This window comes from Natator depressus, chromosome 7 (assembly GCF_965152275.1).
Source record: "Natator depressus isolate rNatDep1 chromosome 7, rNatDep2.hap1, whole genome shotgun sequence".
In the NCBI taxonomy this organism is placed as follows: domain Eukaryota; kingdom Metazoa; phylum Chordata; order Testudines; family Cheloniidae; genus Natator; species Natator depressus.
The window spans coordinates 12,603,894-12,624,766 of NC_134240.1; the positions used below are offsets into that span (position 1 = coordinate 12,603,894).

The 20,873-nt window shown below is 39.5% G+C and overlaps 1 protein-coding gene across 6 annotated transcripts in view; it reads left to right on the forward strand.

Annotated features, from left to right (window-relative positions):
* The window catches only part of CHL1 (cell adhesion molecule L1 like), a 190,592-nt gene that overhangs the window by 117,582 nt on the left and 52,137 nt on the right, over positions 1–20,873 (forward strand). For 5 of the 6 annotated variants that reach the window (XR_012640166.1, XM_074957512.1, XM_074957514.1 and 2 more), the window contains exons 6-10: positions 7,620–7,742; positions 9,158–9,328; positions 12,518–12,565; positions 15,924–16,044; positions 19,169–19,353. Coding sequence is in view for 5 of the 6 variants with exons in the window: in XM_074957512.1 (XP_074813613.1) it covers positions 7,620–7,742; positions 9,158–9,328; positions 12,518–12,565; positions 15,924–16,044; positions 19,169–19,353 (648 nt within the window). In the remaining variant the exon portion in view is untranslated. The remainder of the gene's footprint in view (positions 1–7,619; positions 7,743–9,157; positions 9,329–12,517; positions 12,566–15,923; positions 16,045–19,168; positions 19,354–20,873) is intronic. The other variant, XM_074957513.1, reaches the window with a different exon arrangement.

Consider the following 20,873-nt stretch of genomic DNA (forward strand, 5'->3'; position numbering starts at 1 on the left):
ACCACTGAACTGTCAGTACCTTCTAAGTTTTCTAGTACAAATACTAAAAAACATTCCCCAAATACTTTAATTTACAAGGAACTGGGTAAATTGTGTACATATTTTCACAGCTATATTAATTTGGAGAGCATTTATTATTCACTGATACTTGCTGAATAGAATTCACCATGCTTTATCTCCAGAGAATAAGCCAGCAGGGCTGTTAGTACAGGCTTTTTTAATGGCATCCTCAGGAGAATTGAGTGTTTGGTGGCAGAAAATGATTTGCTTTGACTTGACTATTATTTCTCTACTGAGGCTATGAAAATAAACACCTTTTTAATGCCTTCTCTTTTTATTTTTCACAAAATTCATAGCAGTTTTTTTGTACTGTGTTTAAAACAGCAGTTTTGCTCATTCAATGCCACCAGTCTTAGTACTTTGCATTTCTACAGCTTCCTCTATCAAAAGATCCCAAAGCACTTGACAGACATAGGGCCAATGGGTCCTGCTGAGATCTGCATGTGATGGAGGCCCTCCAGATGCTGATTTCAGCCTTTGCCATGGAAGGGAGTGGTCACCTATCTCCTTGGCAGTATCTCTGGCCATTTGAGTACAGAGGTAGAAGACAATAGGGAACATGCATCATCCGTCTACCAGCCCTGTAGAAAAGTTTATGCAGCCTAAGGCTATTTATTTTTCTGGCATCCTCCTTCTGTGCCATGGAACATCTCCTGAGAAGTGATCTAAAGGCAGCTATAAATAGGGGAAAGCCTAGCAACGTGGCTTCATGGGAACTGTGCGGTCACAGAAGCTTAGAAGGTCTGGGAAGGAGAGCCAGAGCCAGGACAGAGAGTCCACATAAACTGTTCTGTGTTGGGGCAGATCCCCCAAGATACACAGGGAGCAGAACCTCTTGACCTTTCTGTGGGGACAAAAAGTTTCTTTCTCCCTGTCTCAATCTCTATCTGTCTCTGGTTTTATACTGCTGCTTTTACCCATAGTACCTGAGCACCTTCTGCATAAAATCAGAAACAACAGTGAAGTCCTTGGTGGACTTCATGGAGTCTGTGGAACTTCTTCCTTTTCAGGGAGATTCTTTCCTGACTGTGTACTCTGAAATGAAATCCATGAGAGGAGTCTCCCAGGGTTTCCTTTTTACTGACCAGCTTTTATGGATACTTTTTTTCTTGAGAGGTGTGCTCTATACACTAGCTAGCCAGTTAAGCCTCATGACACACTGGCCACAAAGGTCAGGTGTGTATATATAGGAATTACTTCACTCATCACTAAATTTCAGCAGCCTCTAGGGGTGTAACTCATCAGCACTGCACAACAGTTTGACTTCAAATTGTATTTTCAGTTGAACTGAACTGAATGTCATGGTGTGAGTTAAAATGACCTAGTCATTACTGGAGGGGACACAGTAGTTGTTTAATGTCACCCAATAATTTTGGGCAGAGTGAAAAGAGCAACATTGCCATTCAAAGCTCTAGGCAGAACACAATTATTCACTTTGGAATCTGGCCAGGGCATTGGGGTGATACCACTACTCATAAGAAGACTGCCGGGGGCCCTTTAATTTCCCAAATGGTGAGGATGTCAGTTTTATGTCCCTTCTAAAGTATGTCACCTCCAGCAGTACAAAGTCTTCTGATATTCTGGTGATCCTTTGACTTTGATTCCAAAAGAAGAACTACTTAAATATATAAAAACAGAACACTTTTCTTAATTGATGCCTGTTTCTTGAATTTTGGAACCTGTAGTTGAGGCAGGACATGTGGATAGCTTGATATGTGCTGGACAAGACTTCCTTCACTGCAATACGGGTGCTTATATTAGAAGTAGATTTCCATTCCCTTTATTGTATTTAACTGAATTGACCAAGAACTATAGTAGAATCTCAATGCATGTTTATCTAAGCATATGTGTATGATTAGTGTCCATATACAATTAAGTGAAACAACAGGCAGTGCAGATTATATAGTGCGACACATATTAAATGCCATAATAAGACAAGGATGCAGACAACAATCACTGTACTACTGAACTTATAATTCTGCTACTTTAATTATTGAATGTGCCCAATGTCAGAAGGAGAAATTGAATTAGGACTAGAAATTTAAACCTTGTATTTAATTGATCACAAAGTACACCGCCTCCTTGGTGAAATGTACATAAGATCCATTTAAAGTATATTTATAGTTACTTTCCTTAAAACACTTAAAACTACAGAATGAAAGCATAGCATGAAAATAAATCAACCAAGAAATAAATTCACGGACAGTATCTCACGTTATCGATTGCACAGTCCACCTAGAAGGCAAAGCCTCTATCTAAAATTTGAAAAGGCATACTGAATTCTGTAGTGAAGAGACCAAAAGGATTCTTGAGTTGAGCTAAAATAACAATTGGCATTAAAGCACTTTACAAAGGTGAATGATCAATATTATCCTCATTTTACAGATGAGAAAACAGAGTGGCTAAGTAATAAAGCAAAGTCACACAGCAGTTCGTGCACGAGCCAGGAATAGAACCCAGTCCTGTTGGTCACCCAATTTACCAACTAATTCACTGTGATTATTCTGACAGTCGCCAAGTCATTTATGGGGATAAATGCCCTTCTTCTTGGGAAAGGGTAATAGCGAAAACCTTCCATGTAGGCAAGGACTAGCATCTATCCCATAGTAAGATACCTTCCTAGATTGACAGCCAGCCATTACATTAGTCAGTTTAGTGTGGAAATTAGAAATCATTCCATAAATTAGCAGAATCATCCTTTGTAAACAGTTCAAAGACTGTAATGAGAATTGCTAATTTAACTCCAAACGGCACAAGCCAGAACTGAAATTGATACACTGAGACAGATCTCAGGCTGTGTCCAAGCTGTGCTCAGCACAGTGCAGGTGGAAGGAAGTTATAAGTCATATTTATGTCCCTCTGGTTTGCTGGCCACTGGGTTGATCCCTGGCATAAAGAAGATCAACCTTAGGGCTGCTCTAATTACTGCTGATTATCAATGGCCAAGGAATGCTCTGGGTATTGGGGATTGCCAGAGAATAGAGATCTCCTGGCCATTGTCCCCTTAGCAGCTCTTATTCAAGACTGGGCAACAACAGTGTGTGTGTGTGTGTGTGTGCGCGCGTGCATGCTCTCTCTCTGTCTCTCGCTAGTCTGCTGGTGCAAGTGGGTATAAACCTGGTGGAGTCAGCCAATGAATGAGTCCTTCTATGAAGGGAACATATATAACCATATACCTGCATAGAAAGACTCATTCACTGGCTGAATTGCGTCTGAGAATCTCCTCAGTGCATGCTTCTCCAGCACAGCTTCCCAGTGCTAGCTTCCCTGACTCCACACTGGCTTCAAATGCAAAAAACAAGCAATGGGCCTTTCTGATTCTCTTCTCACTTACACAGGTGTAAATCCACAAAGTCAGTGGAGTGATAACCACATAAAACCAGTGTAAGAGAGTAGAATCAGGTACCTTAATTGCATCCTTCTCTAAACAGTGGGACAAATTCTACTGTCAGTTACACTGAGAATTTGTCTACACCATGAAGCCTATGTCAGGATATCTATGTCGGTATAGTGCCTAGTTTAGAGAGCGTTCTGCACCAACAGAAGTGTGTGTGTGTGTGTGTGTGTGTGTGTTGGAATGCCACCACCCTGAATAACGTTAGCCAAGTTGACAGAAACGCTCTCCTGTCAACACGGCTGCTCCAACGCTGTGGATTTTTTCAGCATGGCTGTCACTAGGTATTTGGTTTTTTTCACACCCCTGACTAATGAAACTATGCTGACATATCATTAAGTGCAGGCTAAGCATGAGTAAATCTGGACTAATCCCACTAAAGTTTGGAGTGTAGTGAAATGACCTATGTAACTTCAGGTTGATACCAGGGAAACGGAACAGATTCAGGCCAAGTATCTATACTAAAAACACTCGTTAGTTTTAGCATAAGATTACATAATTCCCCCTTCTTCCTAATTTTTCATTGAGATTTTGAATTTTCTGAACATGGGAAAATAGGAGCAGGGATCCACAAGACAGTTGCTGAATTTTTCCTCTCCCTTGTCCCATTTATCAGTGGTATTTCAAAACATTCAACTCTAATCTTGAGTTTTCCAGTTGTGTATGGTCATTAAATCTCAAGTCACTCTAGGGATTGGATATACCCAGGTTCACAACAGTGAGAGGGCACTGAAAACAACAATTTGTCACTGCTTGGGTCACCATCAGTCACAAGCAGAGAACTTGGGCACAGACCAATATAATTTTGATCCTTATATGTCTCACAGTTTAATGACACTTTGGTATTAGAGAACTCAAGATATTACTTCGGCAGGAATTAAAATGTGGCATGAAGAACCATTCCCAAGACAATTCTGAGTGTGTTATATATCACAGTGTGCTTTGGGAAATGTTTCCATAAGAGACAGAATGCAGGTGGATAATTTTTCATCATGTGGCTCTTTTTTTTTTTTCCTGCCAATGGATTGTCTGAGCCTTGATAGGATCCACCTGCTGGCATTTCAACAGGTCATTCGGAGGCCCATTATACAAGTTTGTTCTCCCCCTGGGTAATGAAAATGTGAGATGGAGTACCTTGAGCTATGAAAGATTGTCTGGCCCTGCTCTTTATGTCCATGTGTAGGCAGTTGCCTGTAATATTGACATGACCTTTTTTTGTAGATGTCATGGCAAACTGATTGATTGATTTCCAATTTCACATTATCCATGTGCTGTATGGATAACTCCGTGCAATTTCAAAATCTATCATGAAGCAGTATGTCTTGCATAGAACTCAGAACCACTTACCAGCTTAGCTCAATTATTATAGATTCTGTGATCAGCCACAAATTAGTAGCAATTGATTACATAATATCCAAGAATTAAAATGATGAATACTGCAAAAAAGTTGCACACCTATATGCACTTAGGAGTATATAGCACAGCCCGTTCTTAAGATAATGTTATGCGCAGAGGTGCTGGTGGCTGCATAGATCACGGAGTTGATGGTTGGGTTGATGGGTGTACTAAGCAACGTCTATTCAGGCTAAATGTGGGAACCATTCAATACCCGGGGTATGATGATAAATGAAATAATGGAAACCAATGCCCAGGGTCTGCACCAGCATGACAAGCCTAGGCAGTGGTCTGGCCAGGCTGACTAAAGCTGATAACAAACACAGGGGCAGGACAGTGACTGGGGTAAGGTTGTGCATGTGTGCATGCACCAGACAGAAAAGCTCTGATAGTGTGTCCCTGAGAAAAAGATAAAAGAGAGCTTCTGGCTTAAGTGCTGGCTGAAAGAGTTTCCTGGCTCACCGTTCCAAGCCTATCTCCTGTTGTTTTCTTCTTGTATCAGGATTGCATCAAAGAAATAACGGACCATCAACAGTTTCTCTTAATAAAACAACCCACAGGGTCCCAAATTTGAGTAGCTGGTTGGGTCACAAAGGGGTAACAATATAATCAGCTTTTTTGGTTTTTAATAACTCCCCGAACACAGAATGTAGGAGAATTTTGCCTTCCAGCTGATTAGACAGAGTGGGCCTCAGCAAGAGAATCAGTTGGAAGCTGACCTAAATTTCAGCCTAATATGTGTACCTGGCAGGAACGGGAATTGTCACTGGGTGTACCTTGCAGGACTTAAGGAGTGAAGAAGCTATGGGAAGGAAGCTAGCTGTAGTATTCTCGCTGTTGTCCTTCATGAAGTGGGTGAGATTCATGGGATCTCCATTTTACTGCTTGTTAGGGACCCTTACTCTGTTTATAAACTGGAGATTTTTAAAATTGTTAATCTCTCTGCCAATAGAAGACTGATAGATATAATTTCTCATGATCCATGGTAGGTGTGAGAACATTCCTTCCATTTTATCTTATGGCAGAGTAATGCCTTCCTTTCGGCCAGTAATATCCATACACAATTCTTACTCAAGCAATCAACATCATGTTGTAATTGTTCCAATTCAGACTAGCTAGTGTTACCACAGAAGGAAATTTAAGAAGAAACTGTAACTCAGAAACACTTTTTGGAGCCACAGCATGCCAGATCTGTTGGCATACATGTTGTAGGGAGGTGGCCCCACATGACCCACGTGCTTCTCTTCCCTAATTCCTCCCAGCTATTTACTCAGAGTGGGGCAGGAAGTATCAGGCACACAGCCTCTGTTTTCTCGTCTGCACCCAAATTTAAGATGCAGGTAGGTCCTGCATCCTGCTTCGTTATGGAACTACACATACCAGTCTCAATCTGTCTCGTAATATTTGTATGTAAAATCCCCAATAATCATTCAGTTCCTTAATTGTAACCTACTCCTAGACCATGGGCCATATCCTCAGATGGTGTAAATCAGCACAACCCATTGAATTTGGTGGAGTTATACTGATTTACATCAGCTGAGGATCTGGCACAGACGAGCTTTGACATTTAAACGTGATATAATATACAGTTGCATTGCACTGGAGTTCACATTAATAACTGGTGTGCAAAGCTGGCACTTTTTAATATTTCCCTTTGGCTCTTGATAGCCATGATTATTTCATTCTTTTACTATTGCTTAATTATGTATTGAACTGACAGAATTGCACCTTCCACCAGTTTTAACTTGCCTCAAATGTAAGCAGGATTCAGTGTCTGCCCTGAAGCAGTCTCAACTTGGTTTGCTTAAAGAGTGGTTATATTTAACAAATGAATTTGTTTGTTGAGTTGTGGCTTCTCTAGGCTCATTCCAGGATCAAATCTTACTCACCTTACTTGTGGATGTAGCACCACTGCTTTCAGTGGGGGTGCTCGCATGAGACTGACAAACAAGATACAGTCCTTTGTTTCTGTTTGCAGCTGGGCTGGTTGCTGTTCCCGTCCTTTATACGCAGTCCTTGTGGGTTTCCATTGACTTCAGTGAATTTTGGCAATTGAATCAGGTCCTAAACTATTGGATCAACTGGTCTATATGTAAGAGCTAGATCCATTAGCCCTTGTGCATGTGAGTCAAAAGGACTGCTTATATGTACAAGGATAGCAAGATCAGACTCTAAAGATTATGTAGGGTCAGTCTGCAGCTGTGCCACAGCAAAGCTTGCACACCTGAGAGAGGGGGAAGCAAAGATCACCCTAAGCTACCTTTCTGCCTCTTCTAATTCTGGGGCTGACTGAGCACCAAGCCAGCCCCTTGCACAAGTTATAGCAGCTGCCTAAAGGCTGCTCTAAGTTGCACTGCCTTATAGTTCCCTGGGAGCCATTATGCCAGCGAGGATCAACAAACCACAGTCCTGCCCTTGTTAGCCTTCAGCATGCCCCCTGAGTAGTGGAGGATAGAGGAAAAATGTGTACCAAGATGGGCTGATGTAGAGTCATACATACAGATTTTATGCCAGACTTCCCCTTAACATCACTATTACTTTGCTTTCCGTTACACTAATTCCTTTGTTCTTTGTGTATTACAGACTCTTTTGCTGGGATCTTGTCGTCTTGCTCTTTTTTCAAAAAATGCCAAGCCAATTTTTGCTTTTATGCGCATAATAATATTACTTAATACAGAGAACAAAAGGAAGGATATGGGGTAGATGTGCTGTTTGCATAAAAGGGGGCTAAGGATAAGAAAATGAAGGAAACTGTTTGTTTTTGTCATAGGTGTACCAAAATTCCCAAAAGAAAAGATTGAGCCAATCGAGGTAGAGTATGGTGATGCTGTGGTTTTGCACTGTAATCCTCCCAGAGGAATTCCACCTTTGCATATCTATTGGATGAATATTGGTAAGTAACATTTGATGACACAACACATAACAGGCCTTTCTTAAAATGCCTATCAAGATCAGTTTCATTACAAATTCATAACTGATGAAAATTAAAAGTGTAAGCACTAAGGAAAAATATATGGATGGCATTGTAGGCAACTCAGTGAAAGCCTCTATTTAATGTGCAACAGCAATCAAAAGAACAAGCAGTATTATAACGATTGAAATTCAGACCCCATGAAGTCACATGGGACTTTTGCCAGAGTTTTTTAAAGAATGGGATATAAATCAATATTTAAAATGTTATAATGCCATTACATAAATCAAAGGTTTACCCTCAATATGAATATTTTGTTTAGTTCTGGTCATTCCATATCAAAAAAGGATATAGCAGAGGGATTTAAGAGTTAGGTAATAAGAATGGTTAGACACATGGAAAGGTACTGGTAATAATGGTACAAAAAGGTGAATCAGGTCATCTTCTGCACCTTTCATAATGTACATACAATGAAACTGAAAGGCAAAAAACACTGACGTTGATGAAATAAAATGCTTTTTAACATAACACTTAATTAACCTGTGAAACTCATTGCCACAAGATAACACTGAAAGCAAGAGCTCAACAGGGTTTTAGAAAGGGCGAGACACACACAGATAATCAGAACATTCAGTTACAGTAAAGTGGATAAAATATACCAGTAATATAAACCATCCTGCTTCAGAAGGCAAGCCAACCATTAACTGACAAGATTAGGAATAACCTTCTTCTGTTGTCTGGTTATTGCATAATTGGCTCTTTTAGCGGATTCTGTCACATTCTTCTTTAAATGTCTAGGGTGGAATCTTGGCCACGTAAAAGTCAATGGCAAACTCCCATTGACTTTGGTGGGACTCAGATTTCACCCCTAGGAGTTATCACTATCAGAGACAGGATTCCAGACTAGATAGATAGACAGCTGCTCTCATTCTACATTTGGCTGGTTTGACAATGAGACAACACAACCTTTGCATGGTCTAGTAGTTACATCCTATAAGGTGTAGTAACAGGGAAGATAAGTTGGGGTTCTGCACAGTGGAAACCTAGAAATCAAGGCATCCGTGGCAGTGTTGTAAGCCTTTGTAGCACTGAAACTTGGTGGGATTTTCACTGCATCATCCCCTAGTAATTAAGAATTAAAGTAAATGAACAAAACTGACTTTCCAGAGAATTCATGCTGTTTCTGTAGAAAGTTTACCTAGGTTCTTGTTTCATAAACTCCCATTCCCATGGCTGTAAAAGGACACAGAGATTATGGTTATGTTGCACCTCCTTCCTCTTTTGCATCAAAGTTCTATTCTGCACCTGAAAGCAAACACATGACAGGAAGTGTAAATCGTCATATTGGGGGATGGCAGGATATCATAACCATATTATAATATTTTTTTTCTTGCTAGATTTACAACACATTCCACAAGATGAAAGGGTCTCCATGAGCCTTAAGGGAGATCTATACATCGCAAATGTGGAAGAAAATGACAGTCGAAGCGATTATTGTTGCTTTGCAGCATTTCCCAGGCTGCGGACAATTGTACAGAAAATGCCAATGACACTGATGGTTACACGTAGTAAGTCTTTTAAAAATTGTTTTAACTCTCCCTTGTCACTGAATGAAAATATGTGGCATGTGTCTAACATGATTCTCTCTGAACAAAATACATGTTAATACGCTTATTCCTATATTTATAAGCCTTACTCTGAGAGCTAGATCCAACTGATAAAAAGCTTCTGCAGTTGCTGGGCTGCAAAAGCACTATTGTCTTCCTTCTGTTCTCCACAGCTATGAAATCTAATCATGATGCATCAGGGAAATCAACTCCCTTCTCAGCCACTGAGTGGATGATTAGGCATTCCATACTGTCTCTTCCCCCGGGCATGGGTTTGCCTGGATATGGCAATTGGGCTCTGGAGAATGACGTTAGGGAGCTGCAGTTAACATGATCAGGGAGTACTCCAGGTGTCCTGTTATGCAACAAGGTTCTTGCTTGGCTGACTGGGTATTAGAGAACTTCAAAATGGCCATAGCCTAGAGTTCGTGGTTTGTATCTGACAAGTCTGTTCCTGAGCTCAGCCATGGAGAGCCAATGGTACCATTTGTCTTCACTTCTATTAATAGTAATCAGTATATTACTAGTAGTGCCCAAGCACCAGCCAAGGATGGTGCCCCACTGTGAGAGGAACTGAACAAACAGTAGAAGATTATCCCTGCCCACTTTTGATAGGAGCTCAAGAGAAGGTAGAATCAACAGAAGTCATGAATGGTCCCTCCGTCTCTAAATGCACAAAATCACCTGTTGTTTAGAAAAAAGCCTCATAAACCCCATTATTTTATAAGGTACAAAAGCATCAACTTTCATACCTTGGGAGAGGAGAACTAGGTGTCAATGCTTTCCCAATCATAGGAAATGTATTCCTACTCTAGAGCAAGAGGAAAACTTGTTTGCATGGCTGCCTCTAGTAAGAAGTAAAAAGCACAAAGGAATTGAGCATAATATGCCATGCATTTCCTGATTAAAGGCTGAGTAGGGGACATGGAGCTGTTCATTTTCTGACTCGTGGGCATTGTAGCTACCCAGTTTTTTGCAGATTAAAAGAATACCAGATACTTCAGATCTGTTCAGTTTCCAAAAGTGAGAAAAAGGTCGTTTCAGATACTGTACCTGCACCTAAGTCCCACTGCCAATGTCATGGTTTTACATTTACATTTTCCTATATATTTATTTTGCTTACTCTTTTTGTGTATCAAAGTTCAAACCAAACAACAAAGGAAATAAAGTGACACTATATACAGAATGTACAGGAAACAGTGAGATTGTGCTTTTGAAAGAAGTCAAACAAACAAAAAGAAAATCAGAGAAAATATGGTAGGCCACATTCGCAGGCTGAGGTAATCAAAGCTACACTGAACTCAGTGGAGCTATGACAGTTTATACCAGCTGAAGATCTTTCCCATTTTGCTTGACTCATTCAGTTGCAGTAATTTTAAGTGTCACTTGCAAGAATAAATATGTTAAAAATCAATTGAGAATATATATTATTTTAAGCTGGCTGTGCCCTTTAAGTCACCCTTCTGGTTTCAATAATATCTGACTTTGGGGGATTTATGTTTCCTGAAAAATCAGGGATATTTTCTTCCTAAATGAAAGCCTCAATATTTAATTTACAAGTGGTATATTTTCTTGTTGGGGTAAACAGATAAATAATTAATAATACTAAGTTCATATACCTTAATACTTGGTTAATCCATCTTGAGGCCTCAGATGGAGTATTGTGTCCAGTTCTGGGTGCCACACTTGAAAAATGATGTGGACAAATTAGAGAGAGTGCAGAGGAGAGCAACAAAAATGATAAAAGGTTTAGAAAACCTGAATGATGAGCAAAATTAAAAAAAAAAAAAAAAAACCTAAGCATGTTAAGTCCCGAGAAAAGAAGACTGAGTGGGGACTTGATAACAGTGTTCAAATATGCTAAGGGCTTTTATAGAGAAGATGGTGATATTTTTTTCTCCATATCCACTAAACGTAGGACAATGGTAATCAGCTTAATCTGAAGCACAGGAGACTTAGATTAGATATTAGGAAAAACTCTCTAACTGCAATGATAGTTAAGTACTGAAATAGGCTTTCAATGAAGGTTGTAGAATCCCTGTCATTGGAGATTTTGAATAATAAATGAGACAAAAACCTGTAAGGGGTGGTGTAGGTCAGTCGGGGTATGCAGAGACCCATCTAGAGATTTGCCTAGTTTTAAAACAGGCTACATAAAAAGCACTAACGAAGTCAGTAGAAACTAAAATTTCATACAATGACTAGTTTATACTATTCTATATACTATACACTGAAATGTAAGTATAATAGTTATATTCCAATTGATTTATTTTATAATAATATGGTAAAAATGTGAAAGGAAGCAATTTTTCAGTAATAGTGTGCTGTGACGCTTTTGTATTTTTATGTCTGATTTTAGAAGCAAGTAGTTTTTAAGTGAGATGAAACTTGAGGGGGTATGCAAGACAAATCAGACTCCTGAAAGGGATACAGTAGTCTGGAAAGCTTAAGAACCACTGATCTAGGTATACTTGATCCAGCCTCAGCAACGGGGGCTGCACTAAATGGCCTTACAAGGTCCCTTCCAAACCTACTTTTCTATGAACTATGGTGCTATGTTTTAGGATATTAATTGTAAGTAAAATATCAGAAGTAGATATTGCATTCTACAGATGTTTAAAAGTCTCCAGTCACACACACATTAGAGGACTTCATCCTGCAGGCTTTGGAACACTCTGGCCTCAGGGCAGCAAACCACTTAAGTACATGCACCTTACTGTTGAAGTCAATGGGACTATGTATGTACTTAAAGTGAAGCACATGCGTAAATGCCCCTACTGAGGCATTGTGTCTGAGAGCAAGAAGAAGCAGATAAATAACAAAGGAGAAAGGATTAAGGATAGAATCTTTTAATGAATGCTAGGAACCTATCAATCTTATTCGACATAACTGATAAAATCGCTTTCTAGTGAATCTTTTCCTGAGTTTTACATCTTTTTATTGTTTTCTTTATACATACAGAAATTCATTGTCTGTGTTGATTTGCATTATAGTCTTTTGGTGGTTTTATATAAAATATATTTACATTTCCTTTAAGAAAATATTTTGTGTAGTTTTTTTTTTGTTTGGTTGATGTTTTGTTTGTTTTTGACCTTTTAATCTATATCAACTATTCCATTTGCATTTGGTTTTCATTTTTGTTTATTTCAGTTAAACATACTAATGACTCAAGCTCACCTAATGCTGCTGTTACTAAGGGTGAGTTGAATGTACCTGTTTGTTTCTTTGCCTTTGAATTCACAATGAGAATACTGAAGAGCTACTTAATGTGTTGGGTAATCTGAAATTTTAGAAAATGAAATATTGTATCAATGTAGATGAAATACTGTTACTGCTTAGGAAATACTTTTAACATGTTTGCTGGGTATAAGGAATACATGCATCAGTATTGACTCAGTCTTTACTATCTTGACTGAGGTCTGAAGGATTTTTAACATTACTGCATCTCTCTTCCATGTGAAATAAAGCGTTCAGAGAAGTGGTCCTGACAAATAGAAAGTATTTTTCAGAATTGGCAGTTTTGCTGATCAAGAAAGTGATTTCAAGGGGAGGAGCTTCAAGCTAGATGAATAAAAAAATCACAAAGGAACTCTGATGACCAGATAGTGTTAGAATATGCTGTGATGTTTCATGTAACAATAGCAGAAAATATGGATAGAATTGATAAGGGTGTGTAGCTAACAGAATATATTTGGTTTCAGAGTAGCAGCCGTGTTAGTCTGTATTCGCAAAAAGAAAAGGAGGACTTGTGGCTCCTTACAGACTAACCAATTTATTTGAGCATAAGCTATCTTGAGCTACAGCTCACTTCATCAGATGCATCCGATGAAGTGGGCTATAGCCCACAAAAGCTTATGCTCAAATAAATTGGTTAGTCTGTAAGGTGCCACTAGTACTCCTTTTCTTTCTGAGAATACATTTGGATTCTCAACCCAAATACTAGAGCTTGTTGGAAGATTTTAAATGAAAGTTTTCTACTGGAAAATGCTGTTTTGACAAAACTGAACATTTTCACAAAATCGATTGATTTTGAGGAAATGTTGTTTGTTTTTTTAAAGGAAAAAGCTATTAAAATGTTTAAATGTCCTGTTTTCATAGTTTTCGATCTCGAAGTTTTGTTTTTTTTTATGTATTATAACCTTTTTTTTTCTAAATTTACTTTATTTTTTTCAAATTGAACCATAAAGTGTCAATATAAAAAAAAAGGGGGTGGGGGGTCCAGTTTAGTGAAACAAAGTGTTTCAAGTGACTCAAAATTATATTTTTGGGCGGTATTTCATTTTATGAAAAAAATCAAAATTGTGGCTTTTTGTTCCAATTTGGGTACAAAACAAAAACTTTTCATGAGATGGAAAATCTATTTTCCACCCCGTTCTACCAAATACCTTATTTTTCCCCAAACATGGTTATCAAGAGAGAATATATTTTAAAATTAAGTCCATCATTTCCAAAACTAACTAGTGATTTTGAGTGCCTCAGTTTCTGGAGTGCCCAACTAAGAACACCTGAGAGGGACTTGATTTTTCAGAGGACTAATGCTGGACAGTTTCTGAAAATCAGGCCCTTTTCAGGTATCTCATGCTGGACACCCAAAAATGCTATTCATGTCTGAAAATCTAGGCATATGTGGGCAAACATTTGTGTACAGCACATGTACTCACTGGTCTGTGTAGTACATACTGTACAAAGAGACCCAAAGCAATTAAAGAAGGGGAGAAGAAAACTGGCTTGTAAGATAGAAATTATTTATTACCAAATTATCAGTAAATAGCTTTTCTTGAAGAATCAGTAAACATTTGAATGACATATTGGCTATTAATTATTACTGAATAGCCATTTAACAATATAAATGGTTAAAATGTATTGTCAAAGAAACAATTGATTTTTTGTTGACAGTCTAGAGTAAATGGTTATCTGAAACCCAGGACAGTAAAAAGGAGTTTTGTTATGAACAGTGGTTTGTTTTCAAGCTGTATTCCCAAATGCATTCGTGAGTTATTGTAAATTCTGCAACTGTAGAGGGAAGGCGAATTCTAAGTTGCTGGCAAAGGACAAAAGATATGATATCGGCTGAGATTTAGAAGACGATATAAAGTTAGTGAAGGGGAAAGACATGAGGAAGGCTGTTCCAGATAGCAAGAACAGACAAGGGAAACGCTCATTCACCACCATTGGTCAGAGTGTGTGGGTGAGGGGAGAAATAAGGAAGCAGAGAGGAGGCAAATACTAGCTGAGCAGGCATGATAATAGAAGAAAGGTCCATGAGAGAGGCTGGAGCAAATCCACAATAGAGTTTTTTCAAGGCATGGCAGGAAATTCTGAACTGGTTCTTAAAATTGACTGGGAACCAGGGAGGTTGTCTGAAGATGAAGCACACTTCTTAGGGCATGTGAGGTGGGAAGCTGAATTCTTCTTAGGCTGTCACCTGGAGAGATGGGACTTGGATCTTCATTTGGAGGGATTAGAAGAGATTTCAGCAGAGTTGGAACAGAGCATCTGGCCCAGCCACCCTGTCACCCAGCTTCTTCCCAGCTTCCAAAAACTCGCTGCCACACCCAGTCTCCTTTAGGATGGTTTAGCCTCTTACCATAGGCAAGTAAAACAACAGAGAACAGCCTTTTAACTCTCCTTTTCTCTCAGGCTTCCAAGCCACCTCTCATTGGAGTCTCTGGTGCTCCTGTTCCTGGCAGCATCCCAGTCCTTGTCAGCTCTGCTCCCTTCCTGGAGCAATAGCCCCACGGCTGCTGCCCTGAGACCCTTGCTCCAAGGACCCATCACAGGAGTTAGGTGCACTCCACCATGGTTTTCCTTCCTTTTCTTAGGCATGGCCTGTCCCAGTCATTCCCTTCCATCTCCCATTTCCTCCCTTCTGGTAACCCTTAATAGGCACTTGGGATAGCTCAGGTCCCTTTAATTGGCTCACCTGCTCTGACCCAGGGGAGTTGGGCCCAGTTCTGCTCAGAGGGACCAGCTCCCTTGTGACACACCTCTTCACCCTATACCATTTGGGAGTCATACTAGTGCAGCTGCAATTCTGGCCCTTTTAAGAGTGACATCTCCCAACCAACATCGTCAGCAACCAGGAGCTCTTGTACCAGCATAATTCAGGACTAGCCTCCCCCTGAACATCTTCTGGGTTGATCTGCCTCTTTAAGACACCAACAGTAGCAGCCAGAGAAAGAATCTCCCACTGTTGTATGATTCTAGCCTAGCCACTGCCCAGCCCTGAAAGCTGGATGGAAAGGAACTTCATGAGTGTAAAGTTGTGTATTTGTTTAAGGGTTTGCAGGTTCAGGGCTCTGGTTTTGAGGAAGAGAAGGTTCTAATTTTATTCCTGTTACTATAGTTGTGTTTTGAATGTAAGTAAAAAACAGAGCCCTAGGTAGGTCTTTTAGAAAAATACCACAAATATAAATAAAATGAATGAATGAATATTCCAGAAATCTTCTCACCAAAGCAATATTTTTAGCACTGGTTAGAGGGTGCAGAATGATTCAGGGGCATATGTTATCACCTTACTTCACAAAGTCTGACCCTTTTCTTTTCTCTTTTTTAGCTAATTTCATCAAGGAAAGAAAACCCAAAATACTGTTACCACCTGAATCTTCTGGTAGCAGCTCATCAGTTACTGTCATCAAAGGGGGAGTTCTACTACTTGAATGCATTGCTGAAGGGCTGTGAGTACTGGACCCACTTAACAACCTTCTGAAATAAAGTTAGAGTAAAAGGAAGCACCTTTATACATTCTCCAACAGAGTATATAATTTTACACCAAATTTCTGTTTAAATAAATTGTACTTTTTGAAAACTGGCATAGAGTTACAATGGAGAAAGTTTCCTGTTGGCGAGTGAGTCAAGTACAGGTTATAGACAAGTATAACTAAAGAATCAGCATTTACCATAGTAACTGGCATATCACAGTTGTTTATCCATCCTGTGATCACTGGTTTTGCAGATGTTCCAGTATGGTGACCACTGAAAATTATTATTCTTTTGAGTGTATTAGGAATTGATTCAACTTCCACAGTTTGGACTCCAAAAAAACCCACCCTTTTTTTCTTTTCTAGCATGGCCAGTTCAGAGTATTGATTAAGTATCAATAAATTCCTGAACTTTTCCACCTTCAATGAGATTTCAATTTCCTGAGCACCATCGTACAAGGATTCTTGCCTTCCATGATGCCCATTCAGAAACAAACCCAACAACAGAGTAAAAGACTAGGGGCATTTTGATTCAGGGCTTTCTGTTTGGCCCATGATAAAGATAAGGGACATCTGCAAAATTAGACATAGATTTATATTTGGGAGTGTTCAAGTTTAATTTGGGCCAATTTCAATGCATGGATGCAGGCATAACTAATCCCTAGGCGTAGCCCTCTGCATTGAATGGAAATCTCAAACCCCATTATTATTAGTATTGGTAATACCATAGTGCCAAGGAGCCCTAGTCCTGGCCCAGTACCCCATTGTGATTGTCACTGTACAAACAGACCATGCCTGCCACAAAGAATCTATAATCTAAGACAGGATGCAACAAATAGATACAGGTAGGGGTATGCCATCTTTCTTATTGTGCAGGATGGAAAATGAGTGGGGAATGGGAAAGTCTAAGCAGACATGATTGAAGTGCAATCCTCATGATGATGATGTGGCGTTTAGCTGTGAATACTCCTCTAAGCCCTGATTCCTCCAAGTGGGCAGGGGTAACTTGGCAGCCGTACAGCAGTACTTTCATCAACATGGGATCAGGTTTACCTATGCCCTCCATCCTGATCACTACTTTTTACCTTGTACTTATGTGTGCAACTTTCTACCCAAAAAGAGTTGTGGGAGGAAAACTAGGTAAAGCTTAAAAGCCCTCCAACCATTAAACTTAACAGGGAAAACACATTTGCTCCTGGTTGATGTGTGATAGAGCTCTCTGTTGAATGGGTGTTTAAATCATCATGTTTACAACCTGTATTGTTGAACTCCACATCCTTGTGTGCTCACTGTGGTTAGTAGATAAATGATCCATATTAAAGCATGTGCAATTATCTCCCATTATAAACCGCAAAATCAGGGTGTTTATCTGCCTGAGCAAACATGTTCAGGGCATCTTGTTTGTCCATGCTTGTTTGAAAGGGCATCACTCACCCTTTGACTAGACAAGATTATGACTTTGCAATTGGTTGCCATTTTCTGAGAGCATGTGAGCAACTCATCTCTGTTGGATTCATTCCAAGTAACTGTAATGGGTTCTTGTTCCTTTTTGCAATACATCCATGTCTAGTTCACTGCCACCTGTGCCTGTGAACTTCCTTTTTATCCAGTCGATGAATTCTTAAAAAAAAAAAAAAAAAAAGTGTGTAAATTTTATGCTCAGGAATGTAAGGAACCGATCACTTTGGTTGAAACAAGGACAGTATGTGGACTTGTTCTGCAAATTTCCTCATAAAACTTTCCCTGTGTAATAATTAAAGCCGGTAGGAGAAAGGGAAAGTGTACTTCATAAACATTTTAAAAAGAAATGAACACTTTACATTTACATTTCATTCAAAATTTCCCATGACATGGGAGAAAAAGTACTTCCTCTTTCAAGTATACAAAAAAAGTTGGGGTGGGGATGAATTACAAAACAAATTTACATCAAAGCATGAACAAATTAGGCCAAAATGGAAAAAAAAAAAAAAAAAACCTTGTAGTCGAAAAGGTACTTTTCTTTGGAAAAAAAAATGACAATTTTTCGACGGACTCTAAGTATATTCCCCCAACCTACCTCCCCTTGCAGTTCATCCCTTCAGTTCATCCCTGTTCTATGCGGTGAGCAAATGTCAATGAGGAACTAGATTGGCTAGATTGAGACAAGTTTCAAACTCAGAAAATGAGGACCAGTCAATCGAAAAATAATTAATGGAAATAAATATATTGCCACTTTGTGATCTCGGAGGATTTTACCCTGATCTTGAAAATGGCAGGCAACCTCCTCTAGATGGTACAAAGATCTAAACTGGTGTTGACGAAATGTAAGGGGTTTCATAGTGTCGGTGTTTCAGTACTGTATCAGGGATGAACTCTCTTGCAGAAAATGTGACACTTGAACTATTATCCATGCTGCTCATAAAGGAACATAATTTCTCGGTACCTGGGGCTTTGAGTAGCTTGTGCCTGGGCATTTTGCCATCTTAACAGATGGACACAAGAGTAAGCAGATATGACACTGTGTATATGCATCATGTATGGTGCTGGGGTCAGGAAACCCAGCTGGGAATGTTCAGACAGCAATCTGTCCTGTACTTCAGTGTCTCTGGTTCTGAGCACGCTCCTAACTTTCTAAAAATATAAAGTAGCTTTTTCAGCCATCTGTGACATGCGGTTAGCCCTGTCTAATTAGGCAGAGTACAGAGCGGAGTTATTTTAATGAAGTCTTTACCCCCTTGTCTGTCTGCAAGAAGTCCCTATGGAACAGGACAAAACAAGCTTCAGTGCCTCTACTACAGTTCATGCCACTATGTTTACAAGGGATGCAAACCTGTTTTGTGACCCACTGTCAGCTGCAAAGGATTTGTTGTACACAGGTCGCTTTTAAACAACAGGCAGTAGCTATGGACCATATCAAACCTCCAGCCAGGATGTTTCAATGAGTAAAATGGGTAGCTCTGCACACAAAGGAGGACCATTTGGAGAATTCTGAAATCATGATCTAGCAAAGGGAAATGTATAAACTTCAACATTCGGTAGTTATACTGATGTGAAATGTTACAACTTCTTTCTTTCTTTTTTTTTTAAATTAAACTCAACATCTTCTTTCTTTTTCTGCTAGCCCAACTCCGCATCTTAACTGGATCAAGGCTGGTAGAGATTTGCCCAAGGACAGAGCAGTGACAGAAAGTTTTGGAAAGGTTTTGAAGATAGAACAAGTATCTGCAGCAGATGAAGGAACTTATGAGTGCACCGCAAGCAATTCTATGGGGAGAGTGAAACATGAGTTTCAAGTTCACGTGGAAGGTGCCATTTATATTTTAATGGGTTTTAGATTTTGAATAATAAACAAACAGGAGTGTCAGAATCTCTGCCGGTGTAAATCAGCACAATTCATTGAAGTCTGTGGAGCCTCATTGATTTATACCAGCTGAGGATCTGGCCCTATGATTTTATATTTGCACAATGTAGCATTAAATTTCATGTAAAATGATTTTTTTTACGAACCATGAAGATTTTGTAGAATGGGAAGTAAAAATGGTAATATATGCAAAAACAGTAATCTAAAATATAAAGATATGCTTTAGTCAAGCACAGGTTGTTGGATTAAATTCTGTGACGTGTTATGCAGAAGTCAGGCTAGGCAACCTAATGTTCACTTTTGGCCTTAAAATCTATGAAACTATCAGAGGTATAATTTACTTTTTTTTAAATATAGTAACTTTGACTGGATCTTGCATGCTTTATTCAAATATAACTCCTAATCTGTAGAGTAAAGTCTGTCTGATAAATCCAAAGCATCTTGCATAGAAAGGAAAAATTAGGGGAAACAATCCTGGCCTCCATAATGGGAACATAACGTAGTCACAAAGAGTCATCTCTGTGGTTTTAGTTATATTTGCCACCATTTGAAAGGTGTCAGTGATATCTCAGCTAGATTACTGCAGTTTTCTTTCCTCGCTCCCCTCCAGGTTTCTCAAAATATCACAGCTGAACAATCTGCTTCATTTCCTACCACATTGTATTGAAACGTCTCAGCCGCACTTGCAGGACTCTGCTGCTACCTATGTTTCTGCCACTGTGGTACACTCCAGTGCTCATTTTTTACTCTGCTAATTTTGCTCATCTTTATGATCCCTTGGCCTCATCTTCAGAACCCAAATTCTACTGTCACACTACCCAACACGTCTGGAACCACTCCTTCCTCTCCAGTGCACCTGGTGATTTCATTCTTCTTCTAATCCCTCACCCATGCCTACTTTTTTCCTGCCATCGCTGATCTTCACTAGAGCACTTCCCCGTGACACTCTCATCCCTAAATGAACTTACCTTGGGTCATCAAAAGGGATGGAGCATCCATGATCTTCAGCGTCAAAAGCAGAGGCATGAAGGAGTAATTTCATTAGCTGGTAGAAGTAGCCGAAGGTGAAATGACACGAGCCAGTGTCTCACATGACAAACCTTCACAACTTGTAATATGAATAAAATACTCTCAAAGTTAACATAACAGGACAATTTAAGTGACTGTAACTCTTGACTGCAAAAGCAAACAGTCTTCCCCAGGAGCTAAGGAACTCACTATCTTCTTACTTTTCCCTACTTGCTCTGTTTTATAACCCCTACTAATCTGTCTCCCAGCAGTTTTTTATATCCTCACTCATTAATGTTATCGTTACTCCTGTACTATCTGTGTACGTTAGCCTGGGGGCCTGTCTAACTTTAGATCTGCAAACTGTATCTCTGCTTCCACAAAGGCTAGAGAGGCCAGCTCCTACCAGTAAGATGCCACCACAAATTGCTGTCTCCAGCCCTTCACTAAAATAATA